Source organism: Vigna radiata, chromosome 7, assembly GCF_000741045.1.
Source record: "Vigna radiata var. radiata cultivar VC1973A chromosome 7, Vradiata_ver6, whole genome shotgun sequence".
NCBI lineage: Eukaryota > Viridiplantae > Streptophyta > Magnoliopsida > Fabales > Fabaceae > Vigna > Vigna radiata.
The window spans coordinates 2,435,519-2,457,384 of NC_028357.1; the positions used below are offsets into that span (position 1 = coordinate 2,435,519).

At 32.3% G+C, this 21,866-nt stretch overlaps 2 protein-coding genes across 4 annotated transcripts; both read right to left on the reverse strand.

The window, feature by feature from the left end:
- Window positions 1-1,641: 1,641 nt before the first annotated feature.
- On the reverse strand, window positions 1,642-9,240 carry LOC106769018 (calmodulin-lysine N-methyltransferase). The gene is made up of 7 exons (XM_014654457.2): window positions 9,093-9,240; window positions 8,833-9,013; window positions 8,194-8,273; window positions 7,016-7,076; window positions 6,652-6,767; window positions 2,616-2,748; window positions 1,642-2,078 (listed from the first exon to the last, which is right to left on the reverse strand). Exons 1-7 carry the CDS (start codon window positions 9,181-9,183, stop codon window positions 1,796-1,798), a joined length of 945 nt encoding a protein of 314 aa, XP_014509943.1. The 5' UTR covers window positions 9,184-9,240; the 3' UTR covers window positions 1,642-1,795.
- Window positions 9,241-11,639: 2,399 nt separating this feature from the next.
- LOC106767135 (oligopeptide transporter 7) lies at window positions 11,640-20,010 on the reverse strand. Of its 3 annotated transcripts, none has more exons than XM_014651969.2 (7): window positions 19,918-20,010; window positions 19,233-19,818; window positions 13,374-13,943; window positions 13,022-13,280; window positions 12,761-12,943; window positions 11,875-12,524; window positions 11,640-11,724 (listed from the first exon to the last, which is right to left on the reverse strand). In XM_014651969.2, exons 1-6 carry the CDS (start codon window positions 19,991-19,993, stop codon window positions 11,910-11,912), a joined length of 2,289 nt encoding a protein of 762 aa, XP_014507455.1. In that variant the 5' UTR covers window positions 19,994-20,010; the 3' UTR covers window positions 11,640-11,724; window positions 11,875-11,909. The 3 variants fall into 3 exon arrangements, with proteins under 3 accessions (XP_014507455.1, XP_022638517.1, XP_014507453.1); XM_022782796.1 differs by having other exon boundaries at window positions 11,644-11,727; XM_014651967.2 differs by lacking the exon at window positions 11,640-11,724 and having other exon boundaries at window positions 11,741-12,524.
- Window positions 20,011-21,866: the final 1,856 nt, after the last annotated feature.

The following is a 21,866-nucleotide window of genomic DNA, read 5'->3' on the forward strand; positions in this document are numbered from 1 at the left end:
AACCGAGTAGTAGGGAACACTCCTTGTGAACTCCCATTCTCGTCCGACATATTTAAACCCCGTCACACCTCCAAAACAGCTGCTCGGGACTTGGGGGGCTTAATGTACTGTAACCCCGATGATCGATCGACTAAGGAGAATCTAATGCCAAAACGGACAACCGACCGACGGTTAGATACACTAGTCAAGAAAGGTAAATATCACTAATGGCCAATTAATATGTTTAATGGCCATATTAAATGCGAATATACACTATTTATGAGTGATTGACAGGTCATATTGCACAAAAATATGATATTAATGGACAATTAACAGGTATTATTGAATTTGATTGTCTGGTTTAATGATTAATCAATGTGTTTGACTTCCGCAAAGCCTTATAAATATATTATTCACGTGTTCAGTTAAAACAACCTGAATCTATTTTATTCTATCCTAATAAAATATAGACTTTTTTATGAAACATATCTGACTTAAACGTCGAAGTATCTTCTGTAGGTCAACCACTCATCGGAGTCGATTGCATTTTCGAAGAGGACTGGAGATCAAAAGAGAGCAAAACAAGAAAGGACAACCGAACAATTTTAACCGAAACACAAAGTATTTGTCACATCATATAATTAAAAAAAAAGTCGAACTACAAAAACTCAATTGATAAATTTTAAATATTTGAAGACTAAATAAATCACAAGTTTAATAAAGACTCAATTACAAGTTTCCAAATTTATCAGGAACTTAAAACATAACTAAGCCTTTAATTTACTTACAAAAATGTAAATTGAAACATCTTTATTTTACAGGAACGAAAAAAAACTTTATTAAAATATAGGACTTATCTACCATAAACCATTATAACCGACTCTGAAACTGTCTTGAGGTTGTCTCTAGTCCCACTTTTTGATTTTGTGCAAGATTATTCCTTTTTAAGGAGCATTAGGAAGTTGAGAAGGGACATTCAGTCAAGTCCAATCGAGAACGCAATAAATGGAAATTAATACTAATTGTTGTTTCCGTAATGGCTAAGAATCCGCTGTGGTGCATACATAATCTCACTACAAAGACAAAGCACATCCCATTACTGTTAGAAGAGAAAAGTAACCTCGAATCCACTTGTTAGATTAAATTGTAGTTTAATTGAACCAATTGCTAGCTTTTGACACAGTGCAGCTTCATTCAACTGGTGGAGTTGCTTTGTTCACTCAAATGGACTGCTCATCTTAAAGCTTTACACTTGCATCTGTGATGGTTCAACCAAGATAAGGAAGCTTTTTTTTCTGTCAAAAGTCACAGGCAGAAACCAATAGCAAATCCTAGATACCATTACAGATAATAAAACCATAACAAACCCACACATGATTCATCTAACCTGCCATTTTTTAATCACTAATGGGACACAGTCAAGCAAACATTTTAATCACTACTATTACTAACACGCTATTATCTATCAGGCGCAGAACTTTCAATTACTTTTTTTTCATCTTTTAGTTGCGATGACTTGGCGGATTAGCCCAAAAAGAAAATGTTTTAATTATCTTGGATACTTTAAGGACCGAAAATTTAATCTGCACTTTAGAGGTGAATCACACTATGCAAATTCATCCGAGCCTTCGTGGATGAGTATAGTGCTGTCTACGGAAGATGTGACCCAACCAACAAAATAATGTATTACGCAATGAAAGCATGAAATCGGTTAGTGTCTGAATCAGGACAATTCCTGTCTGGGAATTGGTTTGAACATTGTCTAAGAGTCAACCAACAACAGAAAGAGGCCCCAGGAGAATGCGTAAAAGAAAGCTCAAAGGGTAATTCTGATTAAGAGTGGATAGCTGTGACCTTTCTCATAACTGGGCCAAGAGTCCCTGTCTTCATTCAAGAATCCCTCATGACGTTTCCAGACTTCTTGGTCATAGTTCTCCGTTACACTGAAACGTAAGCCATTTTCCTTGGCCACCTCCAAGAACAGGTCCAACGAGTTGCCTCTTTTTGGACTTAAAAGTATAGCCACAGAAGATCCGGCTTTTGATAATAAATGTTTGACAATACGAGCAAGGTCTCTGTGGAAATCCTTAAAGAAAGTGCTGTCAAAGTGACACAATCAATGTCGTAATATAAAGATAAGACTAGCATATATAGGCCAAAAGAAAAGGCGCGTCAAGCTGCATGCATGTGAATCTGCTGATGCATTTCGTACAAGACAGAACTGTCTTTTGCCCCCACTTGAAGAATAAATATAGATATCTAAACGTATATTCAACTTTAAAAATTGAAAATGATAAAAAGCTAGCAAAAGAAAACAAAGAAAAGTAACAGCATTTCCCAACTGACATACATGAATGCAAAAATTTGATTATTATATATATAAATAAAAGCTTCAACCAGATAAATAAGAGATTGTGTCTTATGACTACTAGCTCACGCTGAATCCTTTGTCCGACTCTGATCTTTATCCAAATTATATAGGTTAAGAAAAAATGCTATTGACATGAAATGACAGTTTCCAATAAGCAGTTACGGGCTTACAGCTATATCACAAGAACCGGATATAATATCTTCATCTAAGGATGGAAAATGCATTCAAACCAAGTATGAAGCATCCCGAATATCAAATATCTTACCAGTCACTCGCAATGATGATATCAAACGTGTCCGCTAAATTAGTAATATCCTCCTGATTCCAGTGAAGAGTCATAGACTTCACAACTGTATCCCCAAATGCTCCAGCGTTGGCTTCAATATTACGCTGAGTATCTAATGGTCATGGAAGAGCAATGCTATTCAACTAGAAAATATATCAAGTACATTCTAAAAACGGATATTGCTGCATGCATATTTAATTAGAGAAAGAGCATTAGGATATTGTGCTGATTACAATGAAAACAACATCACATTAAGTACAAATTGGGAACCGTTAAACAATCAGTTTTCAACCCAAAAAGAAGTAAAGGACCCTGAAACATAACAGGAAGTAGAAGCGATATACTTCATTGGTTCTTTGAGAAAAAAAATCTATACGTTAATAGTTGTTGGGACTTCATAGGTTCTTAAAAGAGAGAAGAAAATACGATAATAAATGAATTAAGTTTCCCCACAAATTAAAATTAACGTATGCATGATTTAAAATGATCTTTAGGAGAAATTATGAGAAAGTCTCAATAAAAGTTTAAATATAAGTTAATTTTAACTTGTTGAGGAAACATGCTTCATTTTAACTGACTTCCTTACAAGTGTTTTAACTTCTTACATTCTTTTCCTATAACTATTTATTGAAAAATTTATCAAAACATGGCCAATAAATGGTTTTACTGTTGCATTTATTTATTGATCCTTAAGTGCAATGTGCCAAAATATCATATACATGAATAACCAGCTTAACCACTTGTTAAATACCCCCTGGAGGGCCAATCTCCTTGAAGGAATGATCATTTTGATCATGTTAACTAGAGCACTACACCTAGCTCTCCTAGAAGTATAACAGTAGACTGTTATCAACCATTCCCCTGAATGCATAATCCTAGAGTGTAATAATGCATCTCTTAATAGAACAAGATATTGAAAAAAAAAAAATCATTAAATGCAATGACACAATCCCACAAGTAGTTTTCAATTTTTGGTTGAGGCATGATGAGACAGTATAAAAACGAATTCAAATACTCATTACAAAGGAATAGATCTTGCAAACATCTGCTGCAACTGACATCAATTGTCTTGTGACAGAGGTCAAGTAGACCAAGTCACAAGCACTTGAGTTGCTACACTCTTAAGTAGAAAGAGTTACTATTACATTTTGACTACCAACTATAACTTTGGTCTAATGGTAAGTGTAGGATCCAACAATTGTTATTAGAGCCAAGACCATGAGTCCAATTCCCAACTAGACAATTGTTAAGGGAGAGATTATTACAAGTGACATCAATTGTCTTATGGCAAAGGTCAAGTAAATTATAGCTTTTGAAATATTAGTAAAACGTTTGATTCAACAACATCCAATTTGAAGTCACTTAAAATGGTTATCAGTTTCATCATATATATTGTGGCAATTTCTTGCACTCTAAATTTCCGAAACACAGTATAATTTTAAAAACCTGAATTATACGTTAAGTGTGCATGAGTTGTGAATTGACCACAACAGCACATAAGGTTGTGTGTGCCTCAGTTCTGAATTTCAGATTTTTATCCGTGCTACATGGTTCGTGGTATGATTAGGTATGCGGCAAGGAACTTTTCCTACACAGTACAAGATAATATGTTAAGTCAGTTCATTGATTCATATCAAAATTCATTTAAGGTTTGATTGTGGACTGGACAACAAAGGAGGACTAAATCTCTATTTGATGCACTGAAATATTTCTATAAATAAAGATTGATTGGGTAGATAATTTGTTTTCCTATATAGCTAGCTATTATACTATTTTTTGTATGGTCACTCTGATACCATTTTTGTTTAGCTTACTTTTAGGTAATTCATTAAGCATATTCTATTTTCAACTTTGGTATCAGAACACGACCTTTGCACCTATGATTTCCAGCCATGACCTCAGCCATCAGCAATGATCAAAATCCATAGCCTCCGAAATGGAGCAAAGGATCCATAGCCTCCGAAATGGAGCAAAGGGTCCCTTTTGGAAATTATCATTCTTTTCCAATCACCTCCTTTCAGCTTAATTGGTAGATATATCTCCTATGGTCCCAATCTGTCAAATGTACAATCATGAAAGCTTGGATACCTCACTAGTGAGCTACCCATGCTCAACAATAATGATCTCAGCATCCCATCTAGGATGATGAAAACTCCATGTTAATGATATGTTTGGTCCAATCATGTAGGACTAGGTGGTGGGTAATAAATATTGCAGATTTGTTGTGCTATTCCACAGCTAGAGAATTGAAGCAAAGTGTTGTAGCAAGAAACAATGCAAATGCTGAGTTTAGAGACGTGGATTGAGAGGAGTTGTGGGTGGAAAAAGTTCTACGAGAATTGAAGGTTTCCAATTCTCCATGAGTGCAGTTATTACGTACAACCCAGTCCTACATGATAGGGTCAAACATATGGAAGTTGGCAAGCACTTCTTCACGGAGAAGATAGAAAAGGAACAAACTTGTATTAGTTATGTTCCCACTGCAGAGCAATCATAGATATCTTAACCAAAGTATTACCAAAGAAATACTCTAAGAATATAACCTTCAAGCCAGCTTCAGGGGGAGTATTGACAGATGTCAAAAGAGGATAAAATCTCTATCTCATCCGCTGAAATAGTTATGCTAATAAGTTTGATTGTGCAGTTAATGTGTTTCCCTATACAGCTAGTAATCATATTATTTTCTGTATGATTACTCTGTTATCATTTTAGTTCAGCTTATATTTAGGTAATTTATTATTATTATACTTCTTTCCTTTTCAGGATTAGTTTCCTTTTTGCATCTGATGTAATTATCCTCTAATAAAAGGTGAAAACCCTACACAAATCAATAATTAATAATATTTCATATTTTCAATTCTTACTATGCATAAATTTCAAATTATAGAATTAAATAGTTAAAAACTAACAAAGTAGTTGAACAGGCACAACACTAGCCATTTCTATTTTGTTTACTTCATTGCTTCTGTCCTTAGAAGGTTGTGCGCTTTGCACTTCCCGTCCCTTATGTTCAATCCCAGGTCTTCTCTACCTCTTGCAGCTTTTCATCTATGAACAGCTGCTAATAAGTTCCTTGACTTCCTTCATCCCTGGCACATCTTTCCTCTTCTTACACTTACCTCCACTTCTATTCTTCCATCTATTGAAATACTTCTCACAACTTCTTGGGAAAAAAGAATCATGGGTCAGCATTCAAATGAACCATTTAATATTTATCATTATACTAGTAAGTCACAGTCATTACTAAAATCCAAATTGTTGTTTTCTACAGCAAAGAAAAACATCTGTTTGTACCCATTCTAGAAAAGAGTTCCTCATCCCTAACCAAAAGGAAACGAGAAGCTAATCACTACTCTTAGCATAACAAACTTTTGCTTAAGAAAAAATTAAGCTAGCAATTAACTGCAGGAATGAGAAAACTCTCACCGAGTTGTCTATCACCATCCTATTTTTCCAGGTTGTCACATACTAGCTTTGCTTTTATAATATATAATTTAAGAGATCTTTTTCATTTACCTACGAAAGCATTGACAATTAAGATGACAATTAAGATTTACAATGACAATTAAGATTTACAATAACTGTGCATGCCCTTGGACGATTACTTCCATTGTCATTAGTAGGAAGAGCACAACAAAATATCAAATAATTGCAACCAAAGTCACCTAATTAGTCAACTTCATCTCTCTGGTACAGCATTAATACCTCTTACCATGATAAAGGTAGACATCACACTGCAGTCAATAAACCCTTACAAAATGAGTTTAAACAAGGCTTAGGGAAGAAATGAATCTACTAATAATCGCATCAAAGGTATTATCAAATTCAATTTAAATATAGAAGACATCTGACCCTTAGTTTATGAAGAAAGGTTTAAAAAGAAAGAAGAGATTTGTTTAAATTAGTAGCCAAAAGGCACTATGAAACAACCATCCTTCACATCCATTTTTGGCAAAGATATTGAACTCTGAGATAATACAATTCATTCTCCTTCAAAACTATAAGAAAAGGATACAATCAACTACTTGTGGATTTCCATCTGAGATTACAACCTCGGATGCCCCTGTAGCAGCTGCAATAACAAATCCAGCCAATCCATAGCCAGAACCAAGCTCAATAACCTTTTTAGACCTAAAAGAATTTAAATGCATACCAAATGACCAAAAAAAATTATACCAGCAAAAAGTAACAAAAGTAACAGTTAAAATATGCTAAGCAATACACAATGAAATCTTCGAGAAAAATTACGCAGTTTTCAAGAATTTAAATGCATACCGAATGACAAAAAAAATATACAGGAAAATGTAACAAAAATAACACTTAAAATAAACTAAGCAACACACAATGAAATCTTCAAGAAAATTATGCAGTTTTCAAACCTGAATATATCTGCATGTGACAAGCAATAGTGAGCAAGAACATCTTCTGAAGGCCAATTACCTGCAAAAGACATCACGAATTTACAAATAAGCACGTGAAAAGAAAATATACAGAATTAATATTTTGAAGATATTGAAAATCATGTCAATATCTTCTGATAAAGAGGGTGACACAGTCACAAGGCTCCCACCTAGTGAGGTTTAGGATGGATAAACATATGCAGTCTTACACCTCAGTATTCTACCAAGACTGTACTTAAAATAAAAGCATTATTTTTACTTCAAAACATTTGGGAAAATTATAATGCTTCTTGTTAGGAACCAAGAATTGAAATGAGAAAGAAAATAAAGTTCTTTATAAAAGAGGATGAAAAGAACATGAATAGAAGATAAACTCTTCAAGGGATTTCGCTTTCACAAAGATAATGGTCAATTGATAAATAAAATAGAGTACTCTTGTCCCCTTATATCCTCTTATTTATTTAATTCATGAACAGCTTAACTAAACTAATCAGTATCTTAACTGTCTTAATCAACTCCTTCTTTCCCATAGTCCTAGCATCCCTCCATTGAATGCAATGAAAATTCAACTTATCTACATGACTATATCCAAAGTTCTGTTTGATGAGTAACTAATATGATATCCACCCATCCCTCCAAACCAGAAGAAAAAAAGGACATTGGTGAAAGTCTTAAAAAGATCACGTGCTAACCAAATGCAAGCTGATTGCCTATTCTTCCCAACTCAGCTACCAAGACAAAGGGACCTTTTTTAAATTACAGGACTATGCTCTAAGCCTTCCACCAAATTTTAGTACCAAATTAAATTGATTCATGTCATAAAGAAAAACTTCCCTTCAACAACGAATATATAAAACTTTGACAATGAGCTTGTGACTCATGTTTCACTTTATAAAAAAAGGTTGTGACTATTTTGCAGTCTCAGCATCTGCAAAAAAAGGTTGTCGATAATTTTCTACTATATCACAATTGTAACAAAATTGCAACAACAGGAATTCAAAACATTGCTCTCAGCACTGGCAACAGAAGATTGTGAATTATTCTCAAATTCTCAGTTGACACAAATGAAAATATTTTATACAAACAAATACCATCAATCTCTCAAACCTGAGAAACACAGCTTGTGAGTTGTAAGGAGAATTATAGAAGAAACTTACAAACGAGCCCCGTATTGTCAATGTTGTATCTGTTGCATATTTCAAAATCATCAAGGTCAGCACCGCTGTCCACTCTTTGTCTGCATAAACAAAATACAAATAGATAACCATGCAAAACAATCATCAAAGGCGACTAAGTTTTTGAAGCCGTAAATCCACATGAAATGAGATTGTCATTTACTTCTACTGATACTATATGTAAGTTAGCAAACACTTTCTATCACACTCGTTCAAACACATCTTTTATTAGTCGAAATTTATCCAAAACGACAAAATCACGAGTTACGCACACTAAAAAAGGAGTGATTCCCACAATATTTTCTGATTTCAAACCAATTTCAGTCCATAATAGAGGTCTTGCTAACATTTGTCATGTAAGGTATGGCGATAGGAAAACCAAAATCAATTCAATTCAAAGTAGATCCGTTTCCATAGAACCTACTTACTGAATACTATTATTTTCCTAGTTGCTAATATATTGGTTCTGAAGCAATGCATGGAAAACAAGCATTCTGATGAGCGGAAACTGCCGAAAACTTACCAAACATTATAGTTTTTAAGTAAATAAAACACAGAAAATTTTCCCAATTGGAACATGAACAAGAGAGTGAAAACCAAAAAGGAAAATAGCAAACTGACGTCAGAAAGAGTTGAGGAGCGTCAGAGATAGGTAAAGTGTAACAGACGCGAGCGTCTCTGGTGGAAGAACCTTCGCGTTTGTTCGGGTGATGTTCGTGGTCGATTACATGTGAGGGTATCAAGTTGAATCCATGGCTGGTCCTTCTCGAAATGCGCTTAATAATAATTTGAGATTGTTCTTCTGCAAAGAAAACGAAAATTTGTATTAGTAGAAGAAGCATTTTGGCAACAAAAAGGTGGAAAAGCAAAAATGATATTACCTGAGTCTGGCGGAGTGGAGCGTGAGAGAAGCGCGCGACGAAGAATTTTCCATCTCAAAGAGGAAGCTTTGACGTTCGCTGTGTTGTCCATCGCAGCTTTTTGTTTTTCTCAGAAGGGGTTAGGCCCATTTTTATCTACTTTCTCCTTCCTTCATCCAATTCTTAATTATTACACCCTATTATCTTCATTTAAAATGTAATATTTTGATAAACTAATTATAACAAGTAATATTAAATTATTCTATCATTTTAATTATAACAAGTAATATTAAATTTTGATAAACTAATATTTTGGTTTAAGTATCATGAATATTACAAGAATATCATCCGGTCTCCATTGCACTATTGAGTTTTAGAATGTCTATTTATTAACAATTGTAAGAAATTCTCTACGTAGAAGACATGTCTCAAAATAAGACCATTTTAATAAGGGTAATGATATTTTGAAACTTAGAATGTGACAAATTTTTGACATCACCACGTGTTACATTCTGGATGGTTCATGTGATTTAAAAAATAAAATCACAAAATGACGTGATTCACTATGTAGTAACAAACCTAGGATCAATGTAGAAATAAGTGGGTAGTTTAGGTTAACTTTTAGCACAACGAGGACATCTTTGAATCTGTCACTAGTTTTGAATTTCACAGTTTATTTTTAACCATCCTGAAGGAAACATCTTTCTTTAAAGCGATGGTGAAGAAAGGAAAGTGGTAGCATTGAAATTTGTCATTCTGTCAGAGTATCATTACCTTTTAATAAGACATTAATTCACTTTAAAATGTGATAGATTATCTAAAGAGCTATCAAATAGTTGACTTCCAAATCTTTAAGTAGATTTCAAGTGTGTATAGGATAAACTTATGAGAATGTATATTTAATTTAGTACTTTTTTATTTGGATTTAAAGATAAATTTGAAAAAATAGATTTGATTGAAAAATAAGGTGAATACGGGGTTGTTTAGATTAATGGAAAAATTGATATAAGTTGGATGAATTTGATATGAAAATTTGTGTACGATGTGATGATTATAATAAATTAAAAGAATATTTTAATAGATAAAATTAAATGATTATCCTTTTATTATTAAAGATAAATGTGATATAAATTTAAATGTAAGAAATGAAAATTATATTAAAATAAAATTGAAATTCTTATTTAAAATTACATAAATATTTTATTATTATAGATATTATTATAGGCTTAAAAAGTAATGGAATAGAATAAAAGAACGAGAAAATAAAAACAAGATAAGCAATAACATAAAAAAACAAATCAGTAGGTTTGAGAAAATTGGAGAATCGACTCTGATGTTTTTCAAATCGATTTCATGAATTTAAAAGGGATTAGAATCGATTCTTCTTAATCAGTCTCTCCTTCAAAATCGTCATCAATATGAACGTAAATCAGCATAAACGCATAAGGCACTAGCTCACCAATTTGCGTCTACAATACATTTTGTAGAACCAAACACAGTGTTAGAGAAAATTACTTTGTCATGCTAATTAGCCTTTTCTAAGTGCAACTTCTATACATAAAAACTGTGATTTTATTTATTTTTCTTTTTTTTTGAAGTTTTCTTAAATTATTCCATAATCAATAATAATAATCATAAACATTATTATAGAGTAATTTACGACCAATCACATATTAATACGTAATCAATGTTCAAATGTTGTCAAAAAAATGTTGTTTAAATATCATTATCCTTATATTTACATCCTTTCTTACAAAGTTATCCTTAATTATCGAACAAATTATAATACAAAATACTTTTGAAAGTGAGGAGTAACTTTTATTAAAAATCTAAAATTTAAGTTTCTCGTTAAATAAAAATGAAAAAATTTGAGTTACAAAGAAAAAGAAATCATAAACATCTTAAAATTTTATATTAAAAGTCATTAACATTAAAACATCAGATTTTATATCAAAAATGATGTTAAAATATTCATAAAATTAAATTAACCATTTTTATTTAAAGAATTATTCATTCTTAAGAGTGAAAAAAGTGTTAATTTATAAATGAGTGAGTTTGCATAGTTTCATTGAAAATTATATTTTTGACAATCATATTTTTTCTTACGAAATCATTATTACAACCATTTTTAGTAATCAAGTATTAAATTAAGATATCTAAGTAGAACATAAATAATATTATTTAATAAAGATTAATGAAAACTAGTTATAGGATACTTATATGGAAAGATATAATTGTCACTTTTATACTACTTTGAGATATAAGGTTAGCCTAGAGATAAAGTTAAAAGAAGGTAATAAAAGTTATGGATTCAACTTTTTCCACTAACAAATACTAACAATTAACCTTGTCGATCGAAAAAAGAAAATCATATTATTTTCTCCATCACATTTGTATCCTGTAAGGAGTATTAACTTGATACATATTACATATATTTAACATAGTATTATAATTTTAGGTGTTTGACATTTATTATTAACTTTAAATAATGATATTTGTTTTATATTAGATGTGATCATTTTAGATGTTTGACATTTATTATTTAAATAATGATATTTTCTTTATTAGATGTGATCATGGTATACAAGGATACACCATACAAATCTTATAAGGAGATGAACGCAAAAGAAGATGAATCCCAAAGAAGATGAACCTGCTAGAAGAAGAAGATGAATTAATCATGTCGGAAAAAGAAGATGAATAATAAGGAAAAAAAAAAAGTATGATTTGTGTGTCATAAAAGTATGAGTTGTGTTATATGAAAAGTTGGAAAAATAAAGATTTTTGAGGTAGATGAAGCTACCATGGCGGTTGAAGAGGATTTTATGATGCAGAAGCTTAGTAAAGAGGACAGCCTTTGGATTGAACAGCTGGTGCAGTTGGACATGAAGCTAATGGGCACCTATCTGGAGCACTTCCCCACCAGTTTAGGCTGATACCTTCCATCCCCAAACACAAGTAGAGCAAAACCCCCATGAAGGCTAAACCAGCATCAAGTGCCCCAGACAAGACATAGTTGTGTCGGCTCCACCAACCACGATGGTAACGGTAGACAACAAACCCTGACACAAACCCAACAAGAACCCAACTGCTGTAGTTTACTGCTGTAGCTGGAGGCATGTCAGCTAATGCACCCAAGAGCACAGGCACAGTGATAAGCCTGATCCATTGTTTTTCAGGCAAGGCCTTGTGCGCTACCCACACTAAGAAAGGAGCTATTGCTCCAGCCAAGAAAAACCAGTTAATAGCCGAGTACTGCCCAAGGTCTCCGAAAATTCTACGAGGCCCTATCAAACCCCATATCACAGATGCGTCATAGAACACATGATCACCTGGACAAGTCCAAGGACTTCCTGCTGGAAGCAATTCTCGGTCGCATATGTTTGGAACAGTGCTCATAAGCCACCATGCTGTTAGCAAATGCACCACTGCAGATATTAACGTGCCCAGTACCTACAGAAGCAAGTAAGGGGATTATTATGATTCATTTTGTAATCTGAGTTTTATGAAAATAACTCCTTTTCTTTCATTTCAAAATGAGTTTTGTATGGATTTACTGGTCAACATAACTTCTAATCTAACAAAGTAAATCGATCTTGCAACAAGATTAGCAAGATAAGAATAATTATGTTAAGGAACATTCATTAGTATATAAGACTTTGATAAGGGCAGAGTGTAAGTGGGCAAACCTGTGCCAAGAACATTTCCTTAGGAGGGATCTTCATATAATGGCCAAGCTTAAAATCTTGTAAGAAGAAAATGGCCTGCTTCATGCTCACATTACCAAGCACTTTAAACAACATGCTGGCAACAGGATATCCTGGGTAGAGGTATCCAATTATGTATTCTGTTATTATATTCAAAGCTGGTGCCTTCACGACAAGGAAAATTATAGTTTTTGTTAGTATCAATTAACTTTACCATTACCAAGAATTTTATAACTTGTGTACCTGATTTGTTGTGGCTCTAATTACTCCAACCGGAAGAGTAAATGATATGGCAACAACACAAGCTAACACCACACCCCACCATGGTAGTTGGAGTTCATTGTTGAAATATTCACATACAGATATAGTGACCACGATGTTGAACAGAAGAATGCAAAGAAACCACCATTCGGGAACTTGTTTGTAGTTCTTTCTCATGATCTTTGTGTGTATGTCTATCTTATTCTCTTGGAAAACAGACTTACTCAGTCGCAATATTTCACTGCAGTGACAACAATTCAACTACAGCGACACATTAGTTCTAGTTCATACGATTAAAACTTTCATAGAAACTACAAATAGCCTGATTTATTACCTTCCATGGAAGAGTGAGACATGAACGAAAGTTGCAGAAAGGCAAGCAAAACCAATTCCATATGACATAGCAAACATGGTGCTGAGATAAAGAGGGCCCTCACGCTCATAAGCCTCCATGTCAAGGTGAAAGTTAGAGTCTATTATAGCTGAGATGTTGTACTTTTGACCACTGGACTTGAATAGTTCATCTGAAAATATTGGAAATCTTCTTGCCTTGTAAAGGTTTGTGGAATAAGCAATGGGCAAAATGACATACACGAAAATGGCAAAACCAGCAGCAACATTAGCCGTAGCAAACCATGGACTGGCCAAAGGGCTACCAAGATATGAACATATACTTGACCAGTCAAAACCAACAGCACCAACTCCAAGGCCATGCAAGCCTGAACCTAACTGATGTGCTATCACGGACGTAGGAAAAATCCAGCAAATCCACGAAATCGATGTTAACATAGGGAACAAGTAACCAGGAAAAACATAATAAGCAAAACTGCAAAGAAATGCTGTAAGGAAAAACTGATTCCGAGTTAACCCTCCTTTTCTTCTCTCCTCTTTCTCATGCAGCGCCCTGAAATAAATTGCATCCATGCATGAGTTGTAATATTATTACGCAACCTGGAATTAATACAGTCATATTCATATAGCTGTTCTTCTTCATAATTCTGACACCATTTTCTAAATCAAGATTACATCAACTTTAAGGTACAATGGTAGAAAGTTTAAGATCAAGCAGCAACTACAAGGGTTAGGTGACTCCAAGCGTGTGTATACATTCCACCAAAAACGGACCAATTACAAACTACAATATATACATTATCAAAAAATTATTAAAATATATATATATATATATATATATATATATATATATATATATATATATATATATATATATATATATATCAACAATGAGGTAGACTCACATAGGAGCTAGTTACTGTCACTTCAGAAACTCAAGCACCAATAAAAACAAAACTCAGAGAAAATAATTTATTTATACATACTCATATTATCACAGCAATATTGGATAATGGATCGATCATATATTGAATAATTTTACAAGTTAATAACCAATTTTATAATTTTTTTTTATCGTATTTATGCTTAATAATTTTTATTGATATTTTATTATTACTACTATTACAAATGCTAATTGTTTGTGATTTTCAAGCTCTTCAAAGTGCACAAGAGTTGTATTGATTAAAAGATTCTTTTAATCTAGTTTTTTTTTTCCTTTCAATACAGTGGTTTAATTTATTTTACTTTCCTGCATAAAAATAAGAAATATAAGTATTTTAAAAAATCCAATTACCTGAAATATTCTTAATGACATCTAAATTATTTCACATTTTTAATATTAAACTAATCACTGACAAATATTTGAAAACTGTTAGAAGTTTAAAATTAAAAAATATTTACAGGAACTAAAAATAAATAAAGTTATATTAGCATATACTAAAATATATTTAAAATTAAAATTAAATATGTTTTTATTATCTAAATTTTGATGTGAAATTAAAATTTATTTTTATCTCAAATTTTGATATATTTTGATCTATAAACTTTAAAATAAATAAATATATTTTTTTAAAATTAATACATTAATTTTTTTTTGGTTTGTTAAATAATGTTTCTAAATTTGAACTAAAATTTGTTAAAAAGTGTAAAGCAAAAGTCAATCTAAAACGTGTTTTTATGTGTTAAGAAAATTTAACACAATTAAATTAAAAACAATATATTCATTTATTATTAAAGTTTAGAAAATAAAATATATCAAAATTTGAGAGAAAAATTAATTTCAATTTCAAACATAAATTTAGGAATTAATAAAAATATAATTAATCTTTAAAATTAGTTAAAATAATCTGTAATAAATAATCATACTTCATTATCTAAATTGAACATTATAAATTGAAAATACAATTTATTATAAATTTAAGCATAACATAATTTATAACTTTTTTTTCTGCATACAAAATATCTTAAAAAACAAACACATTCCTAGAGAAGAAAAAAAAATTGAATAAAGATGATAATATATGGGATGAATATAAACAAATAAATAAATAGTGCAATAGGTAAATGGAGAAACTACCTCAAGGTGAAAACTAGAGTTTTTTTTATTATTATTATTGAATTTTTTAGTTTTGCGATATGGTCTCAATTACCCAACAAAAATTATCTCAACTTACATCTAATAGAAAAGTATGATATTATGTCGACGAGGACATAATAATAGGAATGTTCGTGATTAAATTAAGTTAATGGTTAAAACGCACAAGCAAAATATTAGGCAAATTGATTAAGGCGATTAATCGTATGAATCAGACTCATTCAAGTAAAATCTTATAAATTGATTACATCTTTATTATAGTATCTATTATCATCTAATAAACTTGATTAAATTAAGCACACCTGATCTCAGTATTGAAGAAATGTGGACTTAGGACATCATGAGACTAACATATTTTTTTGAAAAAACATTGTATGGTTACAAGGAACAAGATGACTAAAGTTAAAGAGACCGACCAAGTTTCATAAGAGATGGCCATGTTTGCTTGAAATGCAACTAGAGTTTAGCGAGTATAGAAAAAGAACGATTGAAGAGATAGATATGTTGATACTCCCCTCCCAACTAATTGGAAGTCCCTTACGCGGATAAATATGATGGAAGCACATACTCAAATGAGCACATTGTTGTTTACGTTACTTAGGTTAGCCTATACACTATTGAGGACGCATGCATGTCTAGAGTCTTCCCCACCACTTTGAAGGGAACATACTTGAACGTTTATTGCTATAAAAAACAACATCGCGTTTTAGGATGTAGTTTGTGACAAGTCGGCCTCACCATCTCCCTTATTTGGCAATAGTCAACACAAGGCAAGAGAAAGAAGAATCTTTACATGCCTTCATGGAGCGGTTAGAAAGGACAATCTTAATATCAGGACTTAAATCTTAGCTCTACACCACATGGTTACAACACTAAGGCCGAGCATGACCCTTTGCGGGCAATCTATGCATGACATCAACTATTAATGCAATGCACTGCAAAATTCATGTCGTTGAAGGAATTGGAGAAGTTTAGAAACAAAATGTAAGTTGAGACTATATGTCAATCGAAAAGAAGTCATCCAAGCAAGAACTTATGCACAAGAGTAGGTTCAAACAAAGAGAGTCAAAGTCTATAACGATTAGTCATCTTAGACATTTCAATATTAGAAGCTTACATGATGTTATAAGAGAAGAAAGAATGAAATATTGTATTTCTTATTTCATGATAAAGAGAGAGTACAATTGATATATATAATTGTTCAGAGTAATATAAAAAAGGAATATGAGTATAAAAAAATATGAACATAAATGCATATGAATAGAGAATAAAATAATTCCAATATCCCTCTCAAGCTGCAGCATATATATCCATAATGCGTAGCTTGAACAACAAAGATTGAAATTGTGTTGGATGCAAAGCTTTAGTAGGAATGCCAATGGCACAACCACTGGTACTAAATTCACCAGTGTCTTGATTAGGAAACAACAAGTCAAGGAAAAAGAAGAATTCAAGAACACAAGATTAAGTAAGAGAAATTCAAGAAGAAAAAGAAGAATTCAAGAACACAAGATTAAGTAAGAGAAATTCAAGAAGAAGAAGAAAATTCAAGAATAAGAAGATTCACTAACAAGAAAGAAAAATTCAAGAACACAAGATTAAGTAAGAAAAGATTCAAGAAGAAAAAGAAAATTCATGAATAAGAAGATTCACTAACAAGAAAGAAGAATTCAAGAACACTAGGTTAAGCAAGAGAAGATTCAAGAAGAGGAAGAAAATTCAAGAATAAGAAGATTCAATAACAAGAAAGAAGAATTCAAGAACATTAGATTAAGCAAAAGAANAAGAAGATTCAATAACAAGAAAGAAGAATTCAAGAACATTAGATTAAGCAAAAGAAGATTCAAGAAGAAGAAGAAAATTCAAGAATAAGAAGATTAAATAACAAGAAAGAAGAATTCAAGAACACTAGATTAAGCAAAAGAAGATTCAAGAAGAGGAAGAAAATTCAAGAATAAGAAGATTCAATAACAAGAAAGAAGAATTCAAGAAGAAAAAGATTTGAGAAGATGAAGAATAAGAAAAATTCAAGAAGAATTAAAAGAATTTATCAGAAACAGTTCAAGAAGATGATTAAAGATTTAAGAAAAAGAATGGAAAAAGATGCTTCATAAAAAGAAAGATTTAAGAAGAATTCAAGATGAAAAAGGTCGAATAAAAGAATTCAAGAAAAAATTCAATAAAAAGAAGAGATTTTTAGGGGCTGAAGTCAAGACACTAATGAACCGAGGGGTTAAGGTTTGGTGCATCAGTGGCACAAGTGGCAGAGACGACGGCCGGAGATGGTGGCCGGAGACGACTGCCGAAGATGGTGGTCGGAGACGACGGCTGGAGATGGTGGCCGGAGACGACGGTCGGAAATGATGACCGGAGATGACGGCCGGAGACGGTGGCCGGTGGCGAGCGGCGGCGGACAGCAACACCGGACAGATGTGAGACAGAAACTAGAGATTGCCCATTGAAGCATAAATGCACAGGTTGAAAAAGAAACTTTTAGGGGCTGCCGGCGGCCATGGCGGCCGACCGCCGGCAGACAACAAAGACAGTGGAAGTGGATCAGACAAGCTTTGATACCATGTTACAAGAGAAGAAAGAATGAAATATTGTATTTCTTATTTCATGACAAAGAGAGAGTACGATTGATATATATAATTGTTCATAGCAATATATATGAGTATAAAAATATATGAACATAAATGCATAGATATGAATAGAGAATAAAATAATTCCAATATATGATAAACTACAAAGGTCTAATAGAATCGATTCTACATGAGAAAAGAAACATGTGTCCTAACCCTATGAAAAAAGTTATAAGTCTAATTGCTAATTCTTTTTCTTTTAATTATTCTTCTTGTTTTTTTTTTCAAAGAGTTCATAATGGTGGTACCTTTTTCCATTTTTAAAAACTAAAATAAGTATTTGGTTTTTCAATAATTAGATTAACGTATCAATTATACAAAGATACAAAGATGAAGTATTTTCCAAACCATGTTTTTGTCCTTTTGGTTTACGAGATTATAGAAAAAAAAAAAAAAAAAAAAAAAAAATATATCTATATATATATATATATATATATATATATATATATATATATATTAAGAAGTGGATTTTAAGCCTAATTCAATTTTACAAAATCGGTATGTAAAGTGAGGTTTGCACCCCACATTCCCTTCACATCTATCGTGAGAGTAGAATTAATGGGTAGGCCGATAGTGGCCCAACAACAAGTGGAACAGAATATCCACATAGATCTTACTAGGATAGGCTCAAAAAAATGAATTTTAAGTCTAACTCAATCCTACAAAAACGGTTTGTAAGATAGAATTTTGTATATTATAAATTGACCTTATTTCTAATTAATGTGCGACTTCTAACAAAATCAGTTATTAGATCAAATTTGAAATTATTAATGATAAAATATGTTCTTTGGATAATTTTCTTAAAACGAATTGAAATTTTAAAATATTAATTGGATCGTTTAAAATTAAAGGAGAGTTCATTAGACTGACTTATGTTAGTTAAGACGAGATACATTTATATTTATTTTATTTTGACACACATTATAAAAACAAAATAATTCTAGAATAAATTTTTGTATTTTAAAAATAAAATAATAATAAAAAAAGAATAATATTAAATAAATATAAAAAATTGGTGTATGGAACTATCATTTATCCTGTTTTTTTACTGTTAGCTTAAACAGTAATATGATGTAAGTCGAAAATGAAGTAATGAGCACGGTACCTGAAGAGCGAGACCTGCACAAGGTTTTGGGGCCACCACATGGTAGCGGGCTCGACGAGGTAGCGTCGGAATATCCCGGCCCAACCGAAACCCAAAACCTGCGATGTTATAACCACCAATAACGCCGCTAAAACCGTTAACTCCTTACGGTAGAACATTTTAACAGCGCTAACGAAATGAATGGAGTAGACGCTAGCGGCTCCCGAACTTGCGAAGATAGTGATAAGCACGTGCTCCTTCACGTTGAACTTCCCTGGGTTCAGCGTAAACTCCCATTTCGTCCCCTTCATGAACACGCGCTTTGTCACCGCCGCCGCCATCAGGTGTCCCACCGGCACCACCGCTATCTGCGCAGATATCGCCGTCACAGTCAGTGGCTCTCTCCGGAACCCGAAAAACTGGTTTAGGAAGGAGAGAAGCACGCACGCCAGGGTTCCCAAAATCCATGTCCGGAAAGTGAAGGAAGGCAACGACGGATCGTCGCTCACCGCAACCGTCAGCGCCACCTGCTCTACCGGAGAATTCTCGTCGGCCGGCGAGTTCTCCGCCTCGGAGATGGCGTCGTTGTTCTCATGAGGCCTTTTAACTGAAAAGTGAGTCAAAGAAGCGATAACTAATCAATTGTTTGAATGTTTTAATTAAGAATTAACAAAAAGGTAGGTTTGGAGAATTAGAGAAAACGAACTTAGTGGAGCATGAATTTCAGGATTATGAGCCATGTTGCTGGAATGTGTTTCCGATTCGTTTAAGCTAAATCGCATGTCACATGATTCACATTCCCGTCTCCACCTTTTTTTTTTTATAATAATAAAAAATATAATTAAAAAGCAATCATTAAAATGAAAATATTATTAAAGTAAAATAATGAAATAATTTATGTAAGATTTCAAAAAAAAAAATTAATAATTGTGAAATGCATGAACCACATAAATTAATGTAGTTCAGCGGTCATTTGATGATGAGGCTTGTCCTTTATCCTAGATAAAAACCCTCGTATTTGGTCCTGTTTTTGGGCAAGATTCATTGAATAAGAGAAGCTTTGTTTTTTTCCCATACAATAGGAAAAGTATCGAAAAAATAATTTTGAAAACTGGTTATTTATTTCTTTACCAAAATTTGACTAAAAGAACAAGAGAATGGTAGAAGATGTAATGAGAAAAACAAGTTACAAAATGTCAACGAAATATTCTAAAACAAGTGGTGGGCCTTCGTTACCCACGAGGAGAATATCCCTATATATACGACGAGTAAGATATTAAAATAAATAATATAAAAATCTCACAAAAACTTACATGACTGTCTTTTAATAGATCTTAAGACATAATTAAAAGTCATGAAATTTAAAATTCAACTTCATAAAATTGTTTTGTAAAGGTATCAAAATGAAATTTATATCATCTGTATTTCTCTACGTGTTCTAGGCTACTCGACCTCAAATCATCAACACCAACGCTTGCAGAAATATTTCTTCTATGAACCTCAATTGGGAGAAACCGCAGCGGAAGAAAACTGTGAATGGAAGAGACGAAACTTTCAAATAAAATGCCAAGGGGTAAAACCGTATTTTAAATTTATGGGGGTAGACTTAGCATTATGAAAATGCAAGAAGCAAAGCCCAATAAGAACCTCTTAAGAGATTAGTGTCTTTTAACATAATAGTTCAAAATGTCAGAAAATTGTAAATATTTATAGGTCACTCTATTTGGATCAGATATTTTAGAATGGGAAATCATTTATTTCAAGAATTTCAAATTCTTATACTAAAATGACTTATTTGGATAAATGATTAGAAAAAAACTTTAAATATTTTACTGGATATTTCAAATGAATAAAAAACAACAATTTCAAATATTCTAAAAAATATAACAAATGTGAAATGAGATGAGTGGACTGAAGTTGAAAGTTAAACAGAGTCGATCAGGTTCGAAGATTGTGACTAGCTAGCTTGAGATCAACTTCCGATTCAACACGAAGATTAAGATGAGTTGTCCTGCACTAAAAATCGAGTAGAGTCGTCCAAACAAAAAATTGACTCTAGTCGATATAGACCATTGAGGTGAGTTAGCCTAGACTGGTCGAGATGAATTAAACTAGGATGAAAATCAAAACAAGTCAGTTTAATCCAAAAGGTGAGATGATTCAGTTCGAACTAATGTTTAAATGAGTCGACCTGTATCAAAGGTAGAGTCGAGACGACATTAGTTGAATGTTGAGATGAATCCATATTGAAAATTGAGACAAGATGTCTTATATTAAAAGTTAAACTAAGTCAACTCAAGCTAAAAGGTAAAGTTGAATTATCTAAATATTTTTTTTTCTAGAAAAAAAGTAAATTAAATTGTTTTATCCAAACTAGAAAAATAAAATCTACAATATCTTAATTACTCTGTTCAAATAAACTATTTAAAAAATTAAGAAAATTTAGTTGGATTAGTAATTCAAAGTATTTCAATTTTTTTTTGAAGTTGTTGAAACTCGTCCTGCAAACACCTTTTAAGATAAATAAATCAAACCTAAATATATTAACATTAATCTTGATAAACCTCTAATGAAATACTAGTACAACCGTAAGAATCGAATGTGAGTTGTTTTGAAAGTTGAGCAACAATAAATTCGATACAACTTCTTTACCAC

Coding starts and splice junctions, on each gene's coding strand:
- LOC106769018 (XM_014654457.2), bottom strand. CDS start 9,183: ATGGACAACACAGCGAACGTCAAAGCTTCCTCTTTGAGATGGAAAATT. Junction 8,274..8,832: donor GCTCCTCAACTCTTTCTGAC/GTCAGTTTGCTA, acceptor TTGTTTATGCAG/ACAAAGAGTGGACAGCGGTG. Junction 7,077..8,193: donor TGACAATACGGGGCTCGTTT/GTAAGTTTCTTC, acceptor TGTCTTTTGCAG/GTAATTGGCCTTCAGAAGAT.
- LOC106767135 (XM_014651969.2), bottom strand. CDS start 19,993: ATGCGATTTAGCTTAAACGAATCGGAAACACATTCCAGCAACATGGCT. Junction 13,944..19,232: donor GTGCAGGTCTCGCTCTTCAG/GTACCGTGCTCA, acceptor AATTTATTTCAG/GGCGCTGCATGAGAAAGAGG. Junction 13,281..13,373: donor GTCTCACTCTTCCATGGAAG/GTAATAAATCAG, acceptor TTGTCACTGCAG/TGAAATATTGCGACTGAGTA.